This window comes from Triturus cristatus, chromosome 5_2 (genome assembly GCF_964204655.1).
Source record: "Triturus cristatus chromosome 5_2, aTriCri1.1, whole genome shotgun sequence".
Lineage (NCBI taxonomy): Eukaryota > Metazoa > Chordata > Amphibia > Caudata > Salamandridae > Triturus > Triturus cristatus.
Genome location: NC_140588.1, coordinates 798448300 through 798476232, shown reverse-complemented (window position 1 = coordinate 798476232; position 27933 = coordinate 798448300). Strand labels below are relative to the sequence as shown.

Sequence of the window (27933 nt, the reverse complement as noted above, 5' to 3'; positions counted from 1 at the left end):
CATTTGGTTTGACAAACCCAATATGTCCCATCTGAAAACAATCATCGCTGGCCTAGACACACTGAACATGCATCAGATCATCCACAAACCCACCCACATCACCAGACGCATCCTAGATGTCTTTCTTGTTAATACAGAGCTAGTTACTTTTCAAACAATGACTCCAGTCACATGGTCAGACCACCATTTGCTTGCTTTCCAACATAAAACAACACAAAGAGGAGCACCTAAAACCACTTTATGGGCATCCACCTATTGACCATGGAACAAACTCAATTTGGAACACTTAGAAACACAGCTAGCATCCAGTACAGATCCAGAAATAATACATTTGGTTAAAAAACTAAATGAGTAGCTACAAGAAGCTTTTGTTATCCTAATGCCACTAAAAATGACACATCAGAACAAAAGAAAACAAGCACCTTGGAGAAGTACAGAGATAAAAGACATAAAACAACAACTTGACTCAAAATAAACACCAATCATGACAAACAAACTTTTCCTACAGAAAATTAAAGATTCTACGGGTCAGCTATCAAAAAAGCTGAGAAAATGTACTATTCAGACAGAACTAAAAATGCTAAATGTGCAAATAACGAATTCTATAAAATTCTCAATGAAGTTTGTAAACCAAATTGCCTGGAAGGTGCTCATCTCGCTACTCAAGATTTCACAAACAAACTGGCAAATCATTACACAGCCAAAGCAGACACATTGGACTCATATCTAAAAGACAGACAAAGCACCATTACTGACCCTTTTTCAAAACAACAATTCAAGAATACTCTAACCTAGCCTCCCCTTTCCTTCCATCACATTTCACACAATGAATTTATGGACCTGGTCAAAGCAAGCAGGCCTGCCAGCAGCCTTTTTTAACCCATGTCCACCGCAAAACTTGAAAGACAGTTCTTTTAACAACCTCTGCTGCCACACCAGTAAGAAGAATCATCAACAATTCCTTAACTAGCAGACTTTTTCCAGAAGAACTCCAAAAGTAATACATTCGCTCATTACCGAAGAAAACAAACTTGGACCCGCTGAACCCTGACAATTACAGACCAATTGCAAATGGATCTTCCTTGACTAACTGATAGAAAGAGCAACATTCACCCTGATGTCACATTTCATTGAAGATAATGCCATACTTTCAGACTCCCAAACAGGTTTCTGTCCAGGAACAGACACAGAATCTGCCCTTGTTGCCATCTGGAATGACCTGAAGAATACAGTTGACCGCAATGGGGTTGCTGCGCTACTTCTCTTGGACCTCTCGGCTGCCTTTGACATGGTTGACCATGACACTCTGATACAAAGACTCTACGAAACCGGCATATAGGGGACTGCTCTAGACTGGATCATATCCTACCTTCGCAACAGAACTAATGTCATCCATACCCCCCCTTTCTCGTCCAAACTGTACTTCACAAAAGCAGGGGTCCCTAAAGGCTCTATCATCTTGCCAATACTTTTCAACATCTACATGAAGTCATCACCGGCACTGATCAATCAATTTCACATCACATGCTATAACTATGCAGATGTAACAAGGAACAGTGGTTCCTGTGGGCAATGTATATAATACATAATATTAAACAGCACAATGGCAATATTCATGGGTAAATAGATGTCAGAGGGAGACAAAACCCATATACTTAGATACTTATAAATATAAGTTGTTTATGTAAATGCATATACAGATTAATCAAAAGCAAGTGCATGGTGTCCCAAGTGAACGTAGAACCTACATATACAATTTGTGACAAATTGTGACATAAAAATAGGTTTCAAGAATACAAAAATGACCGTAAGAGAAATATTTGATAATTGATCACAGCCTTCTGTGTACAATGGTAGGGGGCTGGGAAATGGTTTGCTTTAAGATTTTGTTGATGGCGTTCCGACCCCACCATCAATAGCGGGTCTCTTCAGGATCTAAAAATGGAGGGACACCTGAAAATGACAACCAAGGGATCACTGTAAGGCCCAAAAAGGAGATCGTATGAAAAAGTCAAAATGTTCTCATTTAGACAGGTGGTCGTACCTGAAATTAAGACTCTACTGTCAGAGTGTCAAGTGTAAACCACAAGGAAATGAGTTAAAAAGGGGGTACTCACATAGGGCCCAGCCGGGCACTGGTTGGAAGGGAGAAATAAAAATAACAAATGAGCCTCATTATGGCGCTGTGAGAAGAAATGAGTGCAGAAATGAATCTATATAAAACTTACCCCAGTGAGGGAAAGGGGACTGAGAGTCTTATGTGCGTACTGATTGTTATTTGCTGTATCCGTAAACGCGTAAAATACGACAATCCGTGTTTGACGATGCTTGTCTAAGAGAAGGATGGCGAAAAATAAATACATGAATTGGTGTGCTGTTGCTTGGGAGTGACAGCAAGGTGAGCTAGGTAAAAGATCCAAAGGGGCTTACCAAATTCAGGCGAGTCAGAGATTACTCTTGGATATTTTGTATGTGAGGCCGCATTAGTCAACTTCACAGTTGTTTCCAAGTGATGGAATGCGATATGGGAGAACAGCCATAGTCTGTCTCCACTCTTAGAATGGCATGGAGACACCGGCAGCCGCGGTATTGATTTATAGAGTCACAGCATGCTCTACTGGCCATGTTTAGTGTGGCATGGCAGGCATCGCTAGGGATAATGGAGGAGCGCACGAGTCTCATGCTACTTTGTGATCAATATTCGAGGCCTGATGGATGCCGGTTCGGAGAAGCATTGTTATGTCCATAAAACTACTGCAATTGGAGATTTAGTAAAGGGCAGACTGGAGGTTACACATAAAAATAATAATAATGAAGAGTAGCGGAAAAACATGTTTACGGAATATTACATGGGAATGTTTTCTATGTCCATGAATAGAAGTCAAAGGAGAAATAAACACCAAAGCATTTTCACCAGGGAAGATTACTGAAAAGGACCATATGTAGAAGGATATATATATATATACACACACATATGTAACTGGTGGTCATAGTTACTTATTGGTGATTATAGACAAAATATTAGTGCAATCGGTATGTTAGGCAGTTTTGTGGTTGAACTTCTTATCTCATTACATGGAATTCCAGAACAGAAGTAAGTGTAAAGTCAATTTGATAGGGTAGCTCCAAAGCTACACCATTCCTCAGCTGTATTCAGTCCTTAGAGTAATAGAATTGGTCCGTTCTATCCATTGGCATTCCAGTCTTTGTAGGATCTGTGATAGATCACCTCCTCTTTCAGGGATAGTCGCCTTGTCGATAACTTGCCATTTTAGTTCATCCGCTGTATGGTTCTGTTCAATGTAATGTGACACCAAGGGAGCAGTCATTATAGGGCATCTTATCCTGCATCGAAGTAGGCAGGTCCGTGTCTTAATAGGTTGTGAGGTTTGCCCAATGTATGGTAATTGGCATGGGCACCATATGCAGTAAATAACATTGCGTGTGTTACAGTTGGCCAAACCGTTCAGTTTAGTCTGACGTTACCATGTTCAAAAACGTCTGTGTAAAAAAAAAAAGGTACATGAAACACAATTACCACATCTGAAGTGACCTTTTACTTCTGGTAGGCCCCAGGCTAATTCTAGTGTTCTGGATTTTCAAATTCAAGATCAAACTTTGTCACTATAAAAACTCTGCAGCGAATTTTCCCTCATCTGGAATTTCCACACAATGTCCACGCTACCATCTCTCTTGTTCTGTTCAAACTCTATTACGCCAACAGCCTCTACTACAGATCACCTTTAATGACTATTCAGATTCAGAACTTGGCTGCCAAACTACTCTTACACATAAACCACAAGACCACATCTCCCCTGCCTTGAAATCCCTGCATTGGTTACCGGTTGGCAAGACCGCTCTTCATCAGGAATAAAATCACCAAACACATTCAACAAAGGAACCTCCGCTCTAGGGTGGCACCTTGCCTCAAAATCCCAATGTGCAAGAAAAAAAACATGGGTGGCACATCCTTCTCTGTTCATGCAGCCAAACTATGGAACTCTTTACCCCACAACATAAGATCCAAGGATGACCACCTTTTCTTCAGAACACTACTCAAGAATTGGCTCTTCTCACATAACTACCACACGCAAACAGAAATATACAGCTTATTCCTCTCTATATAAACATTTATTTGGACTATAGCTTTGTACCTATTCTTTGTGTATTACTATGTATAAACATGTATAATAATTATGCTTTTCAAAATATAGATATTTGTTAGCTCGGCTTAAAAAATGTACATATTAATGATAGTTACATTATTCTATGTTTTTAACATGTCTATAACTTACTGCATACATAAGTAAATCTTTTATCAGAGCCATTTATCTACAATTGCTTCACTATTGAATTGCAAAACGAAAAACTATATATTTATCACTTTTCTCCTAATTCAGCATACCCAATGCACTACCCTATTTCTCACCCTATACCACTCTCAATATATCCTCTACATCAACTCTCTGACTCATCTCAAACCTCATTCTACTACTCTTTCCAATGCACTGCCCTATTTCTCACCCTATACCTCTATCAATATATCCTCTACCTACACTGTCACATTCATCCCAAACCTATACCACTACTATGATCCCCCAAAACCCTCTGTAGACTCTTTCCCACTCTACCCCTCCTTGCATCATCTCATACTTTACTATTCAGATCTTCCGAACAAGCTTTTCTAAACCCTTCCCTCTGATTCTTCCCCCTCCACCTCCCTTTTACTCATCCCAAGCCTTCTCCAAATGCTGTGAGCTAAAAAAAACTGTTCTAAATTCATACCTCTTTTATCCCTCCACTATCCTTTTCAATCCAAATAACAGAGTAACTTGTCCATCTCTCAAAATATTTTCATATTTCACTATACTAATTCCCCCTAATCTTTTATGGGTTCCGGAGTAGCGTGCTACTGACCGAAAAAGTACTTCAACATCCCATCAGGGATAGCAAGCGCTACATACATGCAAACCCTTTTCCCTCTTCTATCCCTCATCTATCCTTCACAATTCAAATAACTGACTAACATATCCACCACTCAAATTACTTTCAGATTTAATTATACTAATTCACCACTAATCCTTTGGGGGTTCCGGATTAGTGTGCTATTTGCCAGGACAGGACTAGGATCGCAAATCAGCCCTAGCAATTATGTCCGTCCGACCGGCCGGGGGCGCTCTTATGGGGGTCCGATTTTGCAGCACTGCTGCAAAACCAGCCCCCAATAACAAAAAACGCCCCCCACCGGTCTAAAACCGACCCTTGCCTTTACGGCCCACCAGGGAAACGCTAGGTGCCCTCTACAGCCAGCCCGCCCTGCTACTCACCGAAAAAGCGCTTCGACACCTTGTCAGAGGTAATAAGCGCTATATAAATTCAATTACAATTACAATACAATTTCAGCTTTTTTAGAATTTAATCTATCAGAACTACTTTTCATGAGAAAGTCTGCTTGTATATTTTCAGGGATTAGTGGAAACAGATAAAATACTTTAAAATATGTTATTTGACAGGAGAAATTAAATGTTTAACATGCTTCTAACTCTTGGAAGCCATATGTGCATGTCATTATAAAGAATGAGATTTTAAACCCTGTTGCAAAAATAAGTGTCCAGATCCCTTGTAAAAGGCGACTATCTTTACTGGTTTTCATGAAATAGTTTAATTTAAGCTTGTTGCATAAACTGGAGCAGCTAAGTATCTGAGTGATATTTAAATTTCTCATACTTCTTAAAGGTAAGTGATGGGTAATCTTACACCAGAAGTACGTAAACAATTTTTAGGATTTTATTTTCTGTTGTTTCCATTTCCCATTTGTTTTTTAAAACAAGGCATTCTCTGAATTAGATCATTACCTGCCGAGTTTGCAATTATAAAATGGTAGACCTGACAAGTGTCTTCTGTATATGTGAAGTTTTGGAAGGAAAAAAGGAGGATGCATATTAACTCTATTATTCTGACTAATAATTGCAATCGAACAGTTGTTTCTGCCACGGATTTGCATTTATTAGTACCAAATTTGTTCTCTGTGGATGGTTTTTTTTTTGTGTATATGTCTGCAGGTAGTGAATAAATGGATTTGACTTTGTTTTGATAGGTCCGGCTTTTTCAATTCTTTTTTGTTGTTGTTGCCTATGTATAAAGAGATGTAATCATTGGAACCATGGTTTTATATTTGTTTGCTTGAGGCGTAATTCACATTGTGATTCCTTTAAGAAATCAATAAAGATATATTTTTTTATTAGTAGTAGTCATAATAATAGTAATTTACAACTGGTCAAAACCAAAAACATAAACATTTAAGAAGCAATTTCATATATTTTATGTAGAAAAACAATACAACTGTGCATCTACAATCCACTGTCAAACTATGTAGAATAAACAAACTATTCAACAGAGCTGTAAATAGCTAATAGATGTTTCTTGGGCTTGGGAAATAGCCATAAAAAGTGGAAGCGGAGTCTAGGTTTGTGGATTTGAGGATACTCTTGGTTTTACACCGAATGACCATGGCTTGGAAATCAGCACAATCACACTGATTAAAAGACTAGTTTGTGGAAATAATGAAAGCGAGGCTACCATAATGAAGGAGATTTTTTGTTTAACTCTATGCAACGAGGGACAAGAAACCCAACTGATAGGAAGGTGTGGAATATTAGCACTGCAGCCGAAGAGCGAAAATCCCACCTCAGGTGATTAATGGGAGGGCACAGGTAGGTATGCGTGAGCCCAAATGGAGATAGCAACGTCTTACTTGCGTATTGGTGGGGGAAGATTGCTGTGGGTAATCATTAATAGCATATGTTTGGCTAGATGGTTAATACGTGGAGCAAAAGTTCGTCTTGAATTGTGCAATTACAAGAAGTAGGCATGATGTGTACCAACCAGGGGACATTATTAAGTTTTTGTTTTTCTGTATATGGGCAGACGTGGTTACTTTCGATTTTCGACTGATAACGAGTTTGATGATGACTGCCTTTTGTGGTTGTAAGAAAATGGAAATAACACACAGAGCTTTAAATATGCAAACATACAATATATAAGAAAGACGTTTTCAGATGTCATGGTGTGTACACCATACAATATAAAATTATTTTGTTTCAAAGTGACAATACATTTAAAAAACAGCAATGAAAATAAACCAAATTTAATCTAATGTGAAAAGCCCAATGCACATCCCAAAATGCAGAGCGTGGTTGGCTCCACAGGCAAGACCAGCTAAATTTGTCACATGTGATTGACGCCTGTGTACAATTCGAACTGTATTTAGAGGAACCGATTGCACCCACAGTCGAGAGCTGACTTGGCCTTAAATTCTTCAACTTTGAATACATTCATCTGTAAGGAGGGTGCACTCTTTGCCTAATTCATTCGACAAGAAATTGACTGTTGTACACGACTGAACATTTGCAAAGCCTATTTTTACAAAGCTTGATCCTTGCTCTGCTTCATCCACCAGAAAAAACATAGGCGGTAGCATATTGGATTTTATGCTGTCTCTTTTATTTAAAAATGAAATCAAGCCCTCATACATCCTATCTAGGAAACCTTTCCCCTTACTCCCGGGACCACTTTGCATAGGTCCCCAAAAGTCTCACGAGGCGCGCCACACTCCACAACAGCCGCTTATTTTAAGAACAGTCCCCTAAGATAGCCCTGAAATAAAGTGATAAACGCCACAGGGCAAGCAGCTCCTTGCATAGTATATCAGCCCCAACTACAGCAGCACAATCCCTTGATGCGTCATGTTCACCCTTCTTTTTCATCCCTGAACTAACAGCTAGCTTCAGACCCATGGGAAAGCCCCAGGAAAAAACCCTGCTCTCTACCTGAGCCCAATGTAGTTCTTCTCTTTCTTTCCAACTCCCTCAAGCAGCTCTCCCACAAGCCAACCTTCCAAGACCTCCACAATAAATCACTGAGATTTACTCCCATAGGGGCAGCCCGTTCAAAAGAAAGATTCCATCACCTAAAGAAAAAACCATCACACCCCATAGGCAAATACGGGATCAGGCCAAACCCTATAAGGCAGACCAAGAGGAGAACAAGTCCTCATATCAGAGAGGTATGGAGCAGCAAGAAGGGCTATAGGCCTGAGCTGAAGTGGTTGAACATCTGATGGACCCAGTAGCGGCTGCTACCAATGGGGTTGGTGAGGTGCGGTGAAGCGGAGTGGGAATAAAAAAATAAATAAAAGCACTTACCTGGATACCACTGGCCGCCGTCCTCTTCTCCGCAGCAGAAAGCACACAGCCTCCCAGAATTCCTAGAACTCCCTAGCCAATCACGGCGCTGCCTTACAGCAGCGTTGTGATTGGTCTGACCGCTGTAGTTCGGCGCTCAGAGAGGGACTGGGAGACTGTGCATTGTATTGCCTGTGGAGAGCATGTAAGGGTGCATGACAGTTTGGCCAGCCCGAGATGGCCGGCCAAACAGTCATGCGCACTTAAGGTGCCTGCAACACTCCTCCCCCTCGACGTCACGAGTGCTGGTCCTACCCCACCCTAACCTAACCTGGCTTCAACTGCAAGCTGAATACAAAAAATAAAATGATAATAACGGAATGGAACGTTATTATCATTTTATTTTTTGCATTGAGTTTGCAGTTGAAGGAATGGGGGGACGCTCCTCTGCTTTAGTGGAGTAGCCGCCGCTGGCTGGACCTACAGGTTGGAAGGGGACATCCCACAATACATTATGTTTGCAGTGGAGGAATGGAGTATCCACAGGCTGATATAGTGATCTGGTGTATGACCTCCTTAGAGACTGTAGCCTTTAGGTGCTCAGTTTAAAAACATTTTCATTTTATTTTCAAATTGTTATAACTGGCACTGTAGAAGGAGAGTTGTCTGCGAGCAGGTGTGAGCTCTTTAGAGGGCAGAGATTGGACTGATAGGACAAGGGGCTGCAGGGGGGCCTTCCATGCTTCTGACTTTGGGGCACCTAGCATTGGTGGTGGTGACTGCCCAACTAGTCTATTCCATATGACCTCTTTGGACATATGTATCCTGAACTTACTTTTAACACTTGAGTTTGCAACACCCCACATTACTCCTCAGATACAGCATTTGTTACCATTAGTACACTGCATGTTTTTTTCTCCAGTAGCGGCTGCTACTGGACGGGGGTGGTAGTGCGGGGGAAAGCGGGAAGAATGTTATAAAAAAAACAGACGTACCTTTAACGGCTGGCTGCCGCCTCTCCTCCGTCCTCATCTGTCCAGACTGGCAGCAGCAGAAAGTACCCGGCAGACAGACTCTCCTGAGCCAATCACAACGTTGCAATGTCGCGTTGTGATCGATCTGAGCACCGTGGATTGGCGCTCAAGCTGAAACAGGGAGCCTGTGCATTTTCCTGACCAGGCTTTGTAATGCAGCCTGGTAGGAACATGCAAAGTGTTCATGAACTGTTGGATCGGCCCAAGAGGGCCGGCCAAACAGTTCATGCTCACTTAGGGAGTGCAAAACACTCCTCCTCTGCTCTGGCAAGCCCCGCCCCACACTGCGCAGGCAATAGGAAAAATAAAATGTCAATAACGATACGTTATTGTCATTTTATTTTTCCTTTTTGCGCAATGGGGCAACTCTCCTCTGCCTTAGTGGAGGAGCCACCACTGCTTTTCTCAGTATATAAATTTAGCTCGCTGGTCCTTATACAGATAGATATGGGGTTTCTTCTGACTCTCAGAAAAAGGTGCTCAGTAAACTGCTTAGCACTAAGCAATGGGACAGGGAAAGAAATGCAGCCAATACACTTCGGCCCTCATTACGAGTGCCTGGAAAAATTCTTAACCCTGTGCAAACCCCATGATGTGGCATTTATCACGTCAACAACAATTGGTTCTGTCGGGTTACACAATTTCTTTGTAACATTAAATGAATTCTTTTGCAAGATGCCAAATTTAGTTTGAGGCAAACAAGAACTGAAAACCAAATTATAGATAAACACACATACACCCAGTATGCAAAAAAGCTCTCATCTTTTACTAAGCAAAAAATAATGGTAATATTGAATAATCACATGGCTGTCAGTTATGTTCAAATATATAAGCAGCTCAAGTGAATAAGTGACTCAAAGTGATAAGTGGATATAGTGAAAGTGACAGGTTAAGTGTATTATACAATTGAGTGACGAGATACTGTACATATATTTACAAGTTGTACATTTTCTGGGGGAGGAAAAAGAAAAGAGGGTCCAATTTCATCAAATAATAACATATCACAAGCTTCGTAATTAAATTGCAATTGATTTCACAGCTTAGTGACCTATTGAAGTATGGACAAATAGCCGTCGACGTTTCGACCCTATCGCAGGCCTAATTGAAGTTCAGAGGCTGACACAAGAAAATGTCTTGGCCATGATTCAATCTTAAACTCTGTGAGGGGCAGTAACCTCGCGCCTCACGTCTCCTTCATTGGGCCTGCCCACAGAATTGATTCTGCCTTGAGGTGTTAATGACCCCATGACCCACAGCAACATTGAGCAAAACACATTATTTTCGTCCGATCTCGGACAACAAGGTTAATCAAGGACCTAGGTGCTTTTTAAATCATTTTAAGCACCTCCGATCTCAATTGAAGAAACCTAGAGTGTGTAATTAGTCACACCAGGAATCCCCCTGATACACTAAAGAATTTTTGTCTACCCCAAGTCGACAGAGGGCTGGTTCCAATTCGGCTGTCTGTACTACCCCAATGTCCTGAAGAAGACCCGTTTTTGATATCCTCAATTAGGCCTGCGATAGGGTTGAAATGTTGACGGCTAATTGTCCATACTTCAATAGGTCACTAAGCTATGAAATCAATTGCAATTTAATTACAAAGCTTGTGATATGTTATTCTTTGATGGAATTGGACCCTCTTTTCTTTATCCTACACCCAGAAAATGTACAACTAGTAAATATATGTACAGTATCTCGTCACTCAATTGTATAATACACTTAACCTGTCACTTTCACTATATCTGCTTGTCACTTTGAGTCACTTATTCACTTGCGCCGCTTATATATTTGAACATAACTGACTGCCATGTGATTATTCAATATTACCATTATTTTTTGCTAAGTAAAAGATGAGAGCTTATTTGCCTACTGGGTGTATGTGTGTTTATCTATAATTTGGTTTTCTGTTCTTGTTTGCCTCAAACTAAATTTGGCATCTTGCAAAAGAATTAATTTAATGTTACAAAGAAATTGTGTAACCCGACAGAACCAATTGTTGTTGATATAACTTAGGCCCAGGTTCTGAGGGATACCAGGTTACCCCTTGGTTTTTTTTACTTCGGCATTTATCACAGCTGGTTATTTATGGGTTTGATAAAGTCCACTCCCTTATTAAATTTCACCAGGTCAAATCTGCCCAAAATCAACAAGGGAAATAGGCAGGGTAATTACCCGGATATACACATTTTAAATCAGTAAACACCAATATCCTCATGCTATTCCACATTGTTCAGAAAAAACTTGTAATAAGTGCTATTTATCACATCGTCCTATCGTAATGAAGGCCTAAAAGTTTAATGTATCCATTGATATACTGATCTTCAATAGATTAATTTATATTATATGACTGAGCTCAAAGCAGGCACACTCACACTAACACACTGTACACCAACCTCTAAGACTTAGGGGCATATTTATGAGCCTCGTTGCATCGCTCTTGCAATTCGCGGTACAAGAGTGACGCAACTCAGAAATTAGATTTATGAAGCCATTGAAGGCCACCTTGCATGGCCCTGAGTGGCTCCATACATTTTGAGTTAAGCAAAGCAGCGCAGAGCGCTGCGTTGCCTTACTCTGCTTTAGGGAGGTGTTCCATGGGTGTTGGATGGGTGTTTCCATGCAACTCCCATGATATTTGACGCATAACTGGTAAACCTGGGAATGCACCAACAATGCACCTTCCCAGGAGAGGCATAATGAGGAGAAATATCTTTATTTCTCTTCATTACTTCCTCTTTCTATGTGTGCTGCATTATGCAGCACATACAGGAAATTTGCCTTTCCGGATTGTTTTTGTACAGGAAGGTAATGATCCTGCATGGAGCACAGGCACCCTTGCACCATGGTGCAAGATTGCCTGCATTCTCGCTAGGCAGCCAAAAAGGCACCAGCGCAGGGCAAAAACAGGAATGCACCACATTCGTTTAAATACAGCACTTTCCTGCCCTTTCCCTATCATGCTGTGCAGCGCAGCAAGCTGACCTAAAAATAGGATCAGATGATTAGTGGTTAATGGATGTGATTGGAATAAAAGACTTGCCAGAGCAATAATCCAGATATTAGCAGGTCCACATGAGGCTCAGTTGGAGGGCTCACTCAGCGAAATGAGGAGAGATTTGTGGCAGAGGGACTGACACATGGAAGTCTACATTAGAAAAATGAAGCTAATTTCATTACATTTGAGATTCCTATTGGTTCTGTCACCTCCATTTAGTTCTGAGTAGTATTTTTAGATTACATTTTACATAGAGGGAAGGTACGATTGTTTCCAATGTATAGTAGACCTGTCTCAGCTTCCAAGGAAGAGTGTGGCTTGTCTTAGGACAATAGAAGTGATCTCTTCTACAATTCCCATTGTGATAGAGCCTGACAACCTGCCTTCTCACCAAGGCCCCAAAACAGTGGTCCATAGCTGTTGTTATCTCTAGCATTGGTTTCATAGGCATTTTGGTAGATTATAGCCCTATTTCTGCCGAAGTCCCTAGCACATCAATTTATGCTCTTAACATTTACATTTTCTATTTTCTCTTTGCCTCCTCAAAGTGTGATTTCCAGTCTTGATTTTGTGCAAACATGATATCCAGTAAGCACACACCCTATCGCTAGTTATGGATGATTCCTCAAAACATTTCTGTATGCACTGTCTATGTTTTAGCCAGCTCGAGATATGCTTTTGAATATGCTGTTGTTTATTTTGATTGGCTTTGTAGTTTTTATTTGTAGTGCTGAGATGATCCTGTAGTCCATTTCACATTCTAGAGTTGATGGTTTGTCGTAAACCCAAATTGTGATTTGGTAATGTGTTACTGAATCACAATCTGGGTTTGTTACATGCCAGAAGGCTTGTTTGCAAATCTGACATTTTGCAAGCACAAAATGCCTTTTTACTTCGGGCCCTTACTTATCCACCACATCTTTGGCTAGGAGAGTGATTTACAGATTAATCTATCTGCTACTTCATAATGTAGTGGGTATACTATTTTGCACACTTTTCTTTGAAGATCAAACACATGTAATCAAACAATCCTTCCTCTTGTAGTTTGCTTATGACTATCCAATAGTGTAAGCATTGTTGGGATGGAAACGTACTCTGCATGGAAAAGATGTGTGCCCCTGCCCTGAGTGCCCAACTGTACTGGTGTTTGGAACCCTAATGCTGATTTTTTTTGTCACAGGAGAATACAGATCATGCATGTGCGCCATGACATAGGCCTGTCTCACAGACTGTGATCTTGTTGGACCAAGAGGGGTGCCCAAAGCGCTACCTTCATAGTAGTGGTAGGCTACCACCTTCACCAAGAGTTAAGCAGCACAAGCTCGTTGGTGGCAGCATAACGTTTTGTGATCAGTAGTAGTGATTAGGACTTTTTTCCCTGTGTCACTGAAGTGAGGCCTACAGGCTCACTCACCTTTTTAAAAGTTCTGTTACTGTGTGCTTAACTCACCTTTGGCCTACACATTGTAGAGTGCTGCGCAGCGCTTGATTACTAACTCTGCGATTGTTGTAAGTGTGTCTGGGAAGGGTACAGTACAAGGACAGAGCAGTGCTGTACAGTGCATGGGTGATGAGTATATGTACTGGGTGTATGTATGCCGAGAGGAATACATAGAGAAATACATTACATGAGAGAGATAGTGCTTCCCAGTGCCTTTGTGGATAAAGCATGTTCTCAGTGAATGTGTGCTTGCATGAAATAAAATATGATGGGTGAAGTGATGTGCAGCACGCATATATTGAGTGTTTTTGCTGGCATTGTGGGTGTTTGTAAAGAGCACACACTGGTTAAATATAGAAAACCTTCAGTGCTGAACAGTGTGCGCAGATGAGTGTGTGTGCTCCATGCATGAGTACATGTAAAGGTACAATGCATGGGGAAACCGTGTTGGACTGAAAGTGTGCTGTGAAAGTACACTGAGTGCCTGCAATGGTATATTGTATGGAGGACCCTGGGTTCTATTTTAAGAAGCCCAGGCATGTTTGTAAAAATAAGAGAAGGAGAGGAATCCCCATTTGCGTATTGCTGCATTCCCGTTAGCTGGGTAGAGACACACTGGAGAAAAAAGGAACAGATTTCATTTACATTTCAAAAGACTTCTCTTTGATTCAGTGATAGGGCACAAGGAAGGGGCCTGGACATATTTCAGGAAGGGAGATGGGGCTGTTAATGAATCACCCAGAGTAGGACTGGGGATCTGGGCTACATATCACATTTGGTGTCTGGAAAAGGACTATAAGAAAGGAAGGTTGAGCCCCCAAAACTGGTCATCTGCCAAGCAGCCAAATGGGTTGTGAGAGATGGGGAAGCTCTGCAAGAATTCTACCTGCGACCAGGACTGGGGGATAAGGACTCCCTGCTGGGTGAGGGGACTTTATCCAGGAAAACCAAGACCACCTGCCCTGGAGCCTGGAGCACCAGCGCCTGCCTGCTTCACAAGAGCAGTGTTCTCTGTAAGGAAGAGGAGAACCTTGGAGGGAGCAAGGTCCAGTGAAGAGCCCGACCATGAGGACTCCCAGTGTGAGGTGTAAGAATTCAGCTGCACACCAATCGGGCTGTAGCCTTTGTGCAAGATTGTTTCTGGCAACCCCCTGTATGCCAGGCGAGGGCTCCCATAGACTGAGCTGTGTGTTGCGGGCCAAGATGGTCCTGCTACACCTGTACCGCCATGATGTGGTGACCCCGTATAGCAGAGAGGGCGACTAGTAAAGGTACCGCTCCAAGAGGTCCAAGACTTGTGACTGTCTGGGCCGGGAAGCATGTACTGGGAGAGAGTGCATGCATATAACCCCATATCGCAGCAATCCTCTATGCCAGCAGGGGCTGTCAGTACCAACATTGCCAAAGAATTTGGGCCACCTACTGAAAGAAAGACTGAGGCTATGACCCACAGGTTGTACCCACACTGCAGGGGAACTGCACCCAACCCACCAGGGAAGACTGATGGAGACGCTTTGGAGGGCATCACACCCTCGTTGACTCCAGTCGGGAGCTAAGGGAAGGATCATTGGCCCCATTGAGTACAGCCAACTTACTGCGTCTTTGCAAGCAGAAAGCTGCCCCAACATCTGGAAGACCAGCAGTGACTCTGCTCAGGAGAGAGAGCCTGATCTGCCAGGGGCTGCCACATGGGTGTGTGAACGTCCAACCTTCCTGAACAGAGCAGGACTCGCTAGTGCACTTTTGAAGGTGCCCGCTGCATTGCTGAACTCTTGTGTACTGCGAAAGCAGGTAAGTTGTAAACTGGACCAGTTAGGCCCTGTGGGAACTCACTGCTAGCGGTGCTCGAGCAACCTAGACACTTTTTGACTAAGCTCCTATAGAGTGAAAAGGTAGAACTCTTGAGTACAGCCTATTAGTTTGCATTCCCTGATGCGCCCACCAGTGAATGGGAAATAACCCTGAACATTTTACACAAATTAGAGTGGGAGGGTCCCAACCTCAAGGGAGAATGTGTTGTTGCATTTTAATGTTTAATTTCTTTGCCGGGGTAGAGTTAGAATTAAAATACTACTTTTTCTCATTAAAAACAAGTATTTGGCTGGACATTGATTTATTGTTCGTACTGTTTGCATTTTGAGTTAGGAATCATGCAGCGGCGTCACTAGGGTTGGTGTCACCCAGTGCGGTAACTCTTGGTGACATGCGGTCCGCACCCCAGCACCCCCCTAGTGACGGCACTGCTCGGGTGCGCTCTTCAAACAGCACCAATTACACAATGGGGGAAGCCAGGCGACTGTCCCTAGCATCACCTGCGGTCGGCGAGCGAGGGGCAGTCTGCAGCCAGGGTCCAGGATGCACACACTGTGTAACCTTCTTGATATTGTGACACTCTCCGAGGCTTTGTCTTCTCTAGTAAAGGAGAATATGTCTTGCAGCTTCCTCCATCACACTAGCAAATTTGGTCCCACTAGCACCTTCGGTTGTGAACAGACACACACACTCGCTCTGGCTGCCTCCGGCCCTAGAATGGCCTCTGCAAGCGCTTCTGGGGCCGGATTTGGAGCAGCTTCAGAAACTCTCTCTCATCCTGGTGGCCTCCGCCCTAACAATCCACTCTGGCCTCTTGCCTTGAGCTTCTCTGCCAGCCTGCTATCTGTCCTCTCCAACACATACATACATATCACACACGTACAGATACATCCCACGCATCGCAAACATAAATTGACTCATTCAGCCTTAAAATGTGCAATTCTGAAAACTTTGGGTCATGCATATAACATACCAGAACGGAGACATACCGGAAGCACACGCACAGATCACTCACAAAAACCGGTCTCACGGAGTCAGACATGCACACACCGGTCATTATCACACCTATCCATACCAACCGTGCCCCTTCCTTCCACACACAAACTCACTGATCACACATATCTAAACTCTAACCACTCTCCCTACTCACGACACACGTGTTCACACCGAAATATACACAGACATCTCGCAGCTGTTTCCCACCGCCCATATAGGCCGATAGCACATATACAGACAAGTTAATTCACGCGTATGTACGTACACACTCTGCACACTGACATTCCATCCATGCAGATAACACACACATATACCCAGAGTGCACCACACACGGATCATTCACTTACGAACCAAAATAGGATCGCATACAGATCATTCACACACGACCAGACCACAAATCCCCCACGCACCCATACCGACTATCTGCACAGCTACCTACACCCCAAATGCACACAGTAATCACCCCCACACACAGACAGGGAAGAGAAACCAGATGATTCACACCTACGCACTACGATTATAGGCATTCAGATATTATATACACCACAGCACTCACACCTCTATGAGCCCTCCACATATACATGCGCACATTGCTTGACCATGCAAGTATACGCCATTTATACACACAGAGGACACATACACAGCAAATACACAGGGAAATACACACAATCATTCAGCAACGCATTGCACACACACCAAGCAGTTTGACCGTGCAGGCCCGCTTGTCATGAGAAAAACGCACTTTGAGCGCCTTTTCAAATATGCCAAAATGGGAGAGATAATGGACAACAGCGGACTAAATTGATTTTTTCACTAGCTAAGAGAAAAAATGCAAACACCTCAGGGGACAAGTTGTTATTGTAACAATGGAATCTAATGCCTTACAGTTCATTTTAACAGCTACGCCATCTGATCCGCTGCCTTTTTTTGTCGGCTGAAGCACTTCTGTTGCCAATCAATCTTGCATTTTGGTGTCATCCCATGTGGTGGTGTCACCCGGTGCGGTCCGCATCCCCCTAGTGACGCCACTGGAATCATGTTCACTGACCTCTATCAACATCCCTCACGAGGGAGCCTTGACCGTTTGGCCACAACTACCACTGAGATTCAATTGCAGAAGGGTAACTTGGGCCAGTTGAGCAAGTCCCAAGTAGGTCAGGCCCCGCGACATCAGGCAAAAGTCCTCAACCATAACGGTTGGGCCCAGTAACCCCTGCATTACCCGTGGCCCTACGAAAGCGGTACTGACAAGAAAAAACGTTTTCAGAAAATACCATCTCCCATCACTGATTGGTTTCAATATTATGGCATGGAAATTCATGTAAATTGTAGAATTTTTTTTTAATGATTATATATTAGAGAATTTGCAAGAAATTAATTGTAAACATATGGCCAATTAGCTTTTTGACCTACACATTCTGCATTCCCGAAATTGTATTTGACACCTTTCTGAAATTTCAAGCAGCACACATATGCTGTGAAATCCATTTATGACACTATACTTTCCAAGTCCTCTGCTGTCTCTCTGGATTCTATGTCTGTCTATGCTACTTTGCTGTCAGCAGTAGGTGACTACTGCATTGTATCTGCTGCTGCAAAAGCGTGCGTGGCTGGACCAGATCATCCTGTAACTCTGTCTTTAAGGAAAAAGGAGCTTATTTAGTGATACTTTGCTCTTTGTACCAAAGGGTGAGTGGAGGAAAGTATTCCACTGCCCTCAGGGACTGCAGTCTGCCATATTTAGAGATCTATACCAGCATGACAGAAATCCCAGTGTCATGTGGCGCAGCCATGTCCCTGAAGCCTAACTGTGAATGTTTCTTCTCAGCAGAGCTTTATGTTTTTCAAAATCAAACTCCTAAAGTGGCAGTTTCTTTTTGAAAAAAAATAATATATATATATATATATATATATATATATATATATATATATATATATATATATATATATATATATATATATATATATATATATATATATATATAGATATAGATATAATACGATATGCTGGTTGTTTCCCTCAATGTGTAGGGGTCATTTACTTGTTTTTAGAACATCTGCCAAATAGGGTGGATGGTCTATGTACTTGGATGGCTCGATTGCGGTTTGCCAAATCTAAACAAGGTGCTCTTTACTTAAAACATGGTAACATTGGTTTATCCACAATTGGCATATCTAATTTACTTCTAAGTCACTAGTACAGTGCACTACATGTCCCCAGGGCCTGTAAATCAATGCTAATAGTAGGCCTGCAGCATTGATTGGGCTATCCACTTAAGTAGCACTTTACACATGTCTCAGGCCTGCCACTTTAGAGCCGATGTGAGCAGTTTTAAACGGCCATGTCGACCTGCCAAGTTAACCTACTTGCCAGGCCCACAACTTCCTTTTTTATTACATATGGGTCAGCCCTGAGGTAGGCCCTGGACACACTTTGGGCAGCGGTACAGTGTATTTAAAAAATAGGACATGTACTTTTAAGTTTCCCATGTCCTGGTAGTGAAATACTCACTATCACAAGGCCTATCTCTCCCAAAGGATAACATTGGGATTACCTTATTGAAATGTATAAGTGCAATTTCCATTGGAGAACAGATGAGACCCCCACATTTGGTGTCTCTGGAATCACAATTTAAAAAACACAACTTATGGTGGAGTTGGTCTTTAAATTGCAATTCAGAAAATGCCACGTTAAGAAAGTCGACATTTTCTTACTGTAACTGTTGGAAATGGCCCTTTTTGCAGGTTTATCCCCAAACTTTTTGCTTCTTCCTCCTTTATTTTTTCTGACCCGTGGTTGTTGGCAATAGGACTCTGGGCACTTTACCACTGCTGATCAGTGCTAAAGTGCATATGCTCTCTGTATAAATTGTTATATTCATTGGTTATCCATGATTGGCATATTTGTTTCACCTGTCAGCCCCTAGGAAAGTGCACTGAGTGTGCCAGGGCTGGTGATTCAAATGCTACTAGTGGGCCTGCAGCACTGGTTGTGCCCCCCACAGGAGTAGCCCTAAAATGGTGTCACAGGCCTGCCACTGCAGTTCAGTTGCTAACTGCCATGCTGACCTGACCAGTGTCCACACTGTCCAGGCCTAACCCTTCCCTTTCTGTACACATTGGACACCCCTATGGAAGGCCCTAGGTACCCCCCTGGGCAGGGTGCAGTGTATGTGAAAGGTAGAGCATGTATTGGTGTAGGTAACATGCTCTGGTAGTGAATTATTATTTTTGTTTTTCACTATTGAAAGGCTATCTTGCCCATGGTCTATAATGGGGAATGCTGAGTATAATGTTTACCTGCATATCTTCCTATAGGAGCAAGATAGAAAGCTAAAGTCTGGTATCCCTGAATTCAGAATTTAATAACACATCTTTTAGGAAGGATGTTTTTTAAATCCTGTGTGTGAAAACAGCACTTTTTAGAAGGTGCCTGATTTCCTTTTCTGCCCTTTCTGTGTGCCTTGGCCTGTTTGTGAATTGACTGTCTGGTTTGTGAGTGACAGGGACAGGGGTGGCTCCCAGAGGCTGGATGAGTCAGCCCAGGGCTGAATAGGGAAATTCTCCTGTAGATGGGAGGGAGGAGTAGCACCTGGGCCTGAATAGGGCTGTGCCTGCCTTTCACAATGCTGGCTCCACCCCCTGCTGGGCGGCTGACGACCCTGCCCCTCTCTCTCAAAGGAAAGAAGAAACCAAGTAAACAGAGTGCTCCAGGACTGGCCAGAACTGGTTCTGACTAGGCCAAGGCCCCTCTGCCTTCAGAGGACAAAGGATTTTGGGGTATAAGTATTGGGACCCAGTCTACAGAAAATAAGATCATCCTGGTATCAAGAAGGAACCTCTGCCAAGGAGAAAGCTGGAAGACTGAAGAGGAAGGACTGTCCTGATGTGTGTTTATGGGCTGACCTGCAGTTGCTTTGCTGCCAAGGAGAGGGGAAGGACTTTGCTGTTGCTGTGTCCCCTTGCTTGAAGAGATCTCCAAGGGCCTGAGAAGAGCTGGCCTCCTGTTAAGAAGTCCCAGGAACAAAAGGACTTCGCCCCCAGCTTCCCCCTGAACTCTGATGAGTGAGTTCTGCCCTTCCTAGAGTGCTTGATCCAATTGTGGGGCCTCTGGAAGTTGTGCCTGCTGTTGGGAAGCTGACCAAGAAGAAAGAAGCAAAGGATCTACACTTTTTAACGCACAGCCGGCTTAGCGAGAAAATTTCCGTCGCTCAGCTTGTTAGCGGGCAGAATTTTATCGCTGCGAACATCGTCGCAGAGCCTGCTGCCGCTGAGCCGGATCATCGCTGGAGAAATCTTCGCCCCGCCCGTTAGCGGGCCGAATTTCGTCGCTGCGAACATCGTCGCAGAGCCAGCCCAGATCCCCGCTCCGCTCGTTAGCGGGCAGAATTTTGTCACTGCGAACATCGTCGCAGAGCCTGCCGCCGCTGGGTGAGATCGTCGCAGAGCCAGCCAAGATCATCGCACCGCTCGTTAGCGTGCAGAATGTTATCGCTGCGAACATCGTCGCAGAGCCTGCCGCCACTGGGTGAGATCGTCGCAGAGCCAGTCAAGATCATCGCACCGCTCGTAAGCGTGCAGAATTTTATCGCTGCGAACATCGTCGCAGAGCCAGCCAAAATCATCGCACCGCTCATTAGCGTGCCAAATTTTATCGCTGTGAATATCGTCGTAGAGCCAACCCAGATCATCGCTGGTGAAATTGTCAGCCCCGCTCGTTAGCGGGCCGAATTTTGTCGCATCGTGCCTTAGCGAGTACATTTCTACCGGAAAAGCTACGCCTTGGAATCTATACAAGTATCGCCTCACTCCCCATAGAGACCGGATTCGTCGCCCACGCCCGCTGCGTGCAGAAGGGTTGTCGCCTCGCCTCCCCAGGGTCTCAGGACTGACGCTGTTGCTTGTTTTTAGACGCCTGAGCGCCGCTAAGAACTTTTATCGCATCACCAGGTACTGTTGGCTAAAATTGATGCTAAGGTGAATGATTTTGTCGATAAACTAAGAACTCTTTTTGAAACCATATTCTTGAACTGTGTATGTTGGATTTTTGTCGTTTTGGTCTTGTGTAGTTTATATAAAAGTACTTTTATTTATCGAAACTGGTGTGGAGTCCATTTGTGGTGTTTTCACTGTGTTACTGTGAGTGTTGGTACAAATACTTTACACATTGCCTTTGATAAGCCTGTCTGCTCGTGCCAAGCTACCAAGGGGGTGAGCAGGGGTTATCTAAAGAGTGTATCCCCCTTACCCTGACTAGAAGCAAGGTTCCTTATTTGGACAGTGCTACCTAGCTCTGCCAACTAGAGACCCCCAGATCTAACAGTAACCATTTGGTGCCTAGTGCTTGTCTCTGAAATACACATCTGGGGTGGGTGACAGCTGGCTTCATGCCTTTTCTCTAGGCAGCCACACACAAAGGAAGGATCGGAACAACGCAGTTGCCATCTGCATGCTGATGGGTCATCCTAAGCAGGGTGGAAGGGAGGAGATAACACTTACACCTGAAAGGGTTGTGTCCTGTCCCCACCAAAAAGGTTGCATATTCCTCTGTAGGGAGTCTGGAGCCGGGGCAGGAATGTTTGGGACTCTGTGCACTTCAAAGCATCTCTTTGAAGTCTCCTCCACTTCAAAGGCCACCTGGGTATAACCCCTTTGGTTTTGCTTTGTTCACCTGGGTATAACTACTGGACCTATGATACCACCAAATCAGAACACTTGTGGAACTGAGGATAGTCTACCAGGATGGACTGCTGTGCTGCTGGAGGGAATGACACTTGGCTGAACTGGTTTGTTGTGTCAACCTGCTGCTTCTTGCCTGGAAGTTAGAAGGACTGGCCCATAAATCTCTTCAACTCAGAACCAAAGTATCTCAAAGGGCTTGTTGGCTTGTCTCCTGTTTTCGAAGTCTCATGGATATCAAAGATTTCTCTTTTCAACCTGGCAACAGGACCTGGACTCTGTCTGCTGTGAGTCCTGCTCTGTCAAGTGGTACCAATCCAGTCCTGGGTCCTTGCGATTGAGCTCAAATGGCTGTATCTGCCAGAAACCAAGCATTGACCTCGTTCCGTGAACAGAACCAACGCATCCCCTCCATTGCAGGAACCAAATCGACACATCGTCCTAGGGACAGCCACATCACCTCGGAAACCGACGCATCGGAACTATTGCATCGCCACCAGTGCATGGAAAAGATCAACAAATCTCCTCTACAACATAGAGAAAGCTGGAGTCACTCATTTTGAGCTGCCACACCTCAGAACTGGCACGTTATTCACGGACCGGACCGGACGCATCAACACCGTTGCATGGAGAAATCGGGTGCATCACTCCAACTGTATGGTGATCATTTTGACTTTATTACTGGTCTGTTAATGCATAAATACTTTACATATCGCCCTAATCTCTGCTCTGCGCCACATCTACCAGGATTATAACATCTGGTTAATTTAGTGACTTTGAGAGTTTACCCTGACAAGTATTGTGACTATTCCTTAAGATGAGTAATCACCCCTCCAAAAAATAATCCAATTTCTTTCACTATGGATATTTGCTTACACCAAGTACAAATTTCATTTTAGCATTTGTTGAGTATGAAACTGCAGACACTACCTTTTGGAGCACATTTACATCATTGTTGCTCTGCGAAGTTGCTCATGTGTGACAAGGTTGTGAAAGGCTTGTTTTAATATTGTAAAGCTATCACCCAGATATTAGCAAAATGTAGTACTGGTAAACTTGATTGCAAAAATGTAGTAAAAACAACCCGCTTCAACCACTCCAACAGAAAATATTTAAAAGAACTGTAGTCATATTTATGTAAATCTGTGATATCCATGACCAATTATGCATGTAGATGTTGCAATGTTTGCAGTTAAACTGCTCAAGCTGCAGTTGAAAACAGGTAGCAGATTCATTTGAATCTACAGAAATAATAAATGCATTGTGCTGCAGTAATACATATATTTTTTAAATGAATGTACCTGGTTGCTTTGCTTGCTCAATCCTTTCGTTACTGATAAAGACTGGATAATCCTGCATGAAACAAACGATAATGTGAGACACATGGAGAATATTGTATTGGACAAATACCTCTAAAAGAAAGTCACCTCATTTACATTTGACACTTTAGATGTGCCTGCCTACTCTGGTGGGCTTCACCGTGTTGATCCAATGACATCCCTACAGCCAGGTTCTGTTGGGTATCCCAGCCACACTCTGCATTTTATAAAATGAACAAATGACTTACTGGTAATTTTAATTACTCCTAGGATAGTCCTCCTCTTCCTAGCCCTTATGTACTATCTGTCCCCCCTCCCGACAGAAATGCTACTAAGCTTTCTTTTATTTTTATCAAACAAGGTCAACCAATGAGCATAAAGGACCCTCCCCTTCACCTCACACTTCCTGTTAATATCAAAGCCACATATAATTTGCCTCAAGAAGGGAGTTTGAGAGGGTTATTGTTAGGATGAGGAGGACTATCCAAGAGGTAATGAAGATTGCAGGTAAGTAATTTGTTCAGTACCCCTACGTCTTCTATCCTCATCATCCTAGTCCTTACATATGAGGATATGTCCAAGCAATCAATACACTGACACAAGTTTATGATGCAGAACCATGCAACAACAATGCATTTAATTGCTGTGTTTAACACTGCATTACCAGATTTGACCAAATCATTGGAAAACAATTCCAATTTGTAGTGAAACAAAAAGGTATGATATGAGGTTCATGTGGTTGCCCTAAAAATCTCATGTAGAACTACACTGCCTCGCCTCTTCCATGATGCCGCCACTGTTCTTGTTGACCTTGCTAACACATTGCCATGTGACGCCAAACCCACTGCAGTATAGGCTTTGGAAATAGCTTGTTTTGCCCATCTAATAATGATGGTAGTGGAGCCTTTCTTTCTCTTACAGGCCAATCCATAAGAGACACAAAGAGAATCTGAGGTTCCGAATAGTTTTGTTCACTCTAGCTGCATCAGTAATGTCCCTCATACAGCAAAAGAACATGAAATGTTTGCAGACACATCAAAAACTGGAAGTGCAATCTCCTGATTAGTAAAGACTAATTGGTATTTTGGCGTGAAATTTGGATTAGGTCGCAACACAACTTTATCTGGACAAACCTGACATTTGGGAAAGATATCAAAAGCAAAGGTAACTCACCCATTTATCTTGCAGAGGTTAATAGCAACCAAAAACGCAACCTTAGCTGACACTGAATAAGTATCAGCATGCTCCAATGGCTCTAATGGATCCTTCTTCAAAACCTCTAGAACAGCAGAAAGATCCCAAGAGGCAGTCGGAACAGGCACTACTGTTTAATTTTTTGTCTGAGGCTCTTGAGAAGCTTTTTAATCAAAAGCGGACACCGAAGGGGCTACCTTGTGACTCTCTACAAGACTTGATTGATGCCCCCTGAGAATTTAAAGTGGATGGAGACAAACCTTTGCAAAGCCATCACTTAAAAAATCCAAAATGTTAAAAGGTCTGGCCATAACTGGGTAAACTCCCATCAATGTACACCAGAAACAAAAGCTCTTCCAATGATTGGCATCAGACTGTAAGGTAGAAGATTTCTTTACTGACTGGATATGCCACCTCTCTGGATCATCCTATCTGCTCAAAGCCAGGCCTCTTAACTTCCAAGCTTTCCATTTTAACATACAAATTTGAGTGAATGTGAGCGGAAGAAATTGAAGGGGACTCAAAGAAAAGAGTAGATGCAAAGGAGGTTCTATGGAAAACCTAGACAATAGAGGAAACCATGGACATTTCAGCCAGTATGGGGCTGTGAGGATTACCACTATGCTCTCCCTCCAAATCCTCTGAAGCATCTTCTGAAGACAGGGAAATGGGGGGAAGGCATAGAGTAACTCCTGAGGCCACGGGAGAGATAAGGCATTGATCACCCCGGACTTCTAGACATAATTCCTTGGTACAAAACTTTGGAAGAAGAGCATTGGGTGGGGATGCAAAGAGATCCACTAATGGATGGCTGCATTGACATGTCAGCAGGTGAAACACCTGTAGACTGAGATGAAAATGAAATAATGATGATATATTGCAGGTAAGACTGTCCGCCTGAAGATTTGATGACCCCGGAATATGGACTGCTCGAATTACAGAACATTCTACTCTGCCCATATTAGCATATTGTTGGCCAGATATACCAGCATGTGGGATTGTGTGTCCCCTTGGCTGTTTAAATATGTCATGGATACTTAATTGTCTGTTCCTTTTTTGAATTGGTTAGTTGCAGAGAAGCAGGGCAAAAGACACTAAAGCATTGCCTATCACTGCTAACTCGCTCCAATTTAATGTCTGTTTCTATTAGTAACCAAATGCCTTGGGCTTCCTGATCTACCATTGTTCTCCCGAACCCCGATGACTGGCATCTGGTGTTTATAACTAGTGGATCCATTGTCTTACTGAAGCTGCAGACTGATGAAGCAGTTGCTGGAAGTGGCAGTGTAGAGTTAACATTTTCTATTCTGGAAGAAAAACTACTGCCAGGTTTGAGTTGAAAAGTGCATCGATGAACTGTCTGTCAAGACAGAAGAAGTTGGGACTTGTCTTTGTTTAATATTAATCCCAGAGAGGACAGAACCTGGGTGATTTGATGAGCATGCTCCTCCGCCTTAGTAAAAGAAGAAGCGACAATTAACCAATCGTCTAGGTACGAAACGATATGTACGCCAAGTATTTGTAAGTGAGCCACAACCTGAGCAAGTACCTTGGCAAAGGCCCTCGGGGAGGGTGAGAGTATGAGCAGCAGGACCATGAACTGGAAATGTTCTCCCACAGTGAGGTAAATAAGCATTTGAAAATCCTGGTGAATGGGCATGTGAAAGTATGCATTCTGCAAGTTTATTGTGACCATCCAATCCCTTTAAGAGATTGATGGGATTATCTGCTGGAAAGTGACCATTTTGAATGTTACATGCTTGGCATACTTGTTGAGGTTCTTCAAATCCAACACTGTAAGAAATATGTCATCTCTTTTTGGTTCCATTAAAAGTATTTAATAGAAACCATGCAGATGCAGGTATTATGGAACCTTGATGATCTCATTTGTTTTTTAGGAAAATGTTCTTTCCCTGTTGCATCACTTCTAGTTTCAATGGATCTTTGGGTAGTGGGGTTTGAACAAAATACTTTCTTGAGGGGGGTTTCTCAAATTGAATTTGAACCTGTGATCAACATTGTCCAGAACCCACATATTTTGTGGTCAAAGAATACCAGGCATGAGAAAAGAGACTCATTCTTCTTCCCATGGTATCTGATTGGTTGTCATTTATTGAGCTGATACAGCTGCTGGGATTATAATTGCAGTCAGTATTTTCCTCCTACCCAGCTGCACGACAATGAACCTGGCCTCGAAAGAGCTGTTTATTTTTGAAGGCCTGACCATATTTCTTGTGAAGAAAAGGTTTCTTTGTAATGTATGTTCTAAAAGGTTGCAACACTTTCTTGTTTTTCAGCCGCCTACTTGACCAAAGCATCTATCTGTGATGAGAACCAGTTATCCCCCGTGAAGGGGAAACAGAGAATCTGGGAATTTTGCAACTAGTCTAATTTCCTCAATTTTAGCCACAATTGATGACGTGTTGTAATGGAAGCCCCCGCTTCTGTTGTTGAGGACCACAAGAAATCTAATGATGCATCAGAAAGAAAGTCTTAGAGCTCTAATTTAACCTGAAGATCCATAGTATATTTCTGTACATGCATAGCTTTAAACAATAATTGGAAGTGTTTTAACAAAGTTTGTGAGGTCTGCCTAGGTGACAAATTAGAGGCTGCATAGGACTTCTTCACCGAGGTTGCAATTTATTAGCCAATGGATACAATAAACATGCTTCTTTGGAAGCCAAAGCAGATGGGGCCGTTATATTTGATAATATTGAGTAGACTCTCGGTATCTGTGGAACTTTTTCTTCAAAGGACTTCAAAAAAGTGTGGAAAATTAGCCTTATCAATTTCCTTCCATTCCTTGAGATACATAGTCTACACCACCTCATGAATAGGGAAATCATTGTCTGCTGGGGTTTTGTACTGAGAAGTTCATCCTACAGGAGTTATTTGTCCTCAAAATCCAACAATTGTCTGGCAGGCTTCAACATGTTCTGTAGTAGCACTCCTGGAGAATGTCTCCCTCCACAGCAAGCCTCAGGATCTTCCTCATCATCTAGAAGTAGTCTCTGCCTTTTTGCTGCTGGTTGAGACAGTGCGGAATAAACGGCCTCATCAATTATGGCTTGTAAATCAGCCCTACATTCTGATACATTGTCATCTGCAGAGCCAGCGCCTGCTGAAGTATTTGAAAACAGGCCCACATTGCCTGTAGATGCTTGTAATGCAGGAACTTCCTGCTTTATGGTGGTTGCTCAGCAACCTAATCTTGTCTCACAAGTTCCTGTAGTGCAATTAATGGCCCAGAGTGTGTCATCGTGTGCGCTCGTAG

At 42.9% G+C, this 27933-nt stretch overlaps 1 protein-coding gene across 1 annotated transcript in view; it reads right to left on the bottom strand.

Moving 5' to 3' along the window:
• The window catches only part of ADGRG4 (adhesion G protein-coupled receptor G4), a 1724535-nt gene that overhangs the window by 1102282 nt on the left and 594320 nt on the right, over positions 1-27933 (bottom strand). Inside the window, exon 11 of the mRNA XM_085607949.1 lies at positions 23445-23496. Within this exon, the coding sequence (XP_085464075.1) occupies positions 23445-23496 (52 nt within the window). The remainder of the gene's footprint in view (positions 1-23444; positions 23497-27933) is intronic.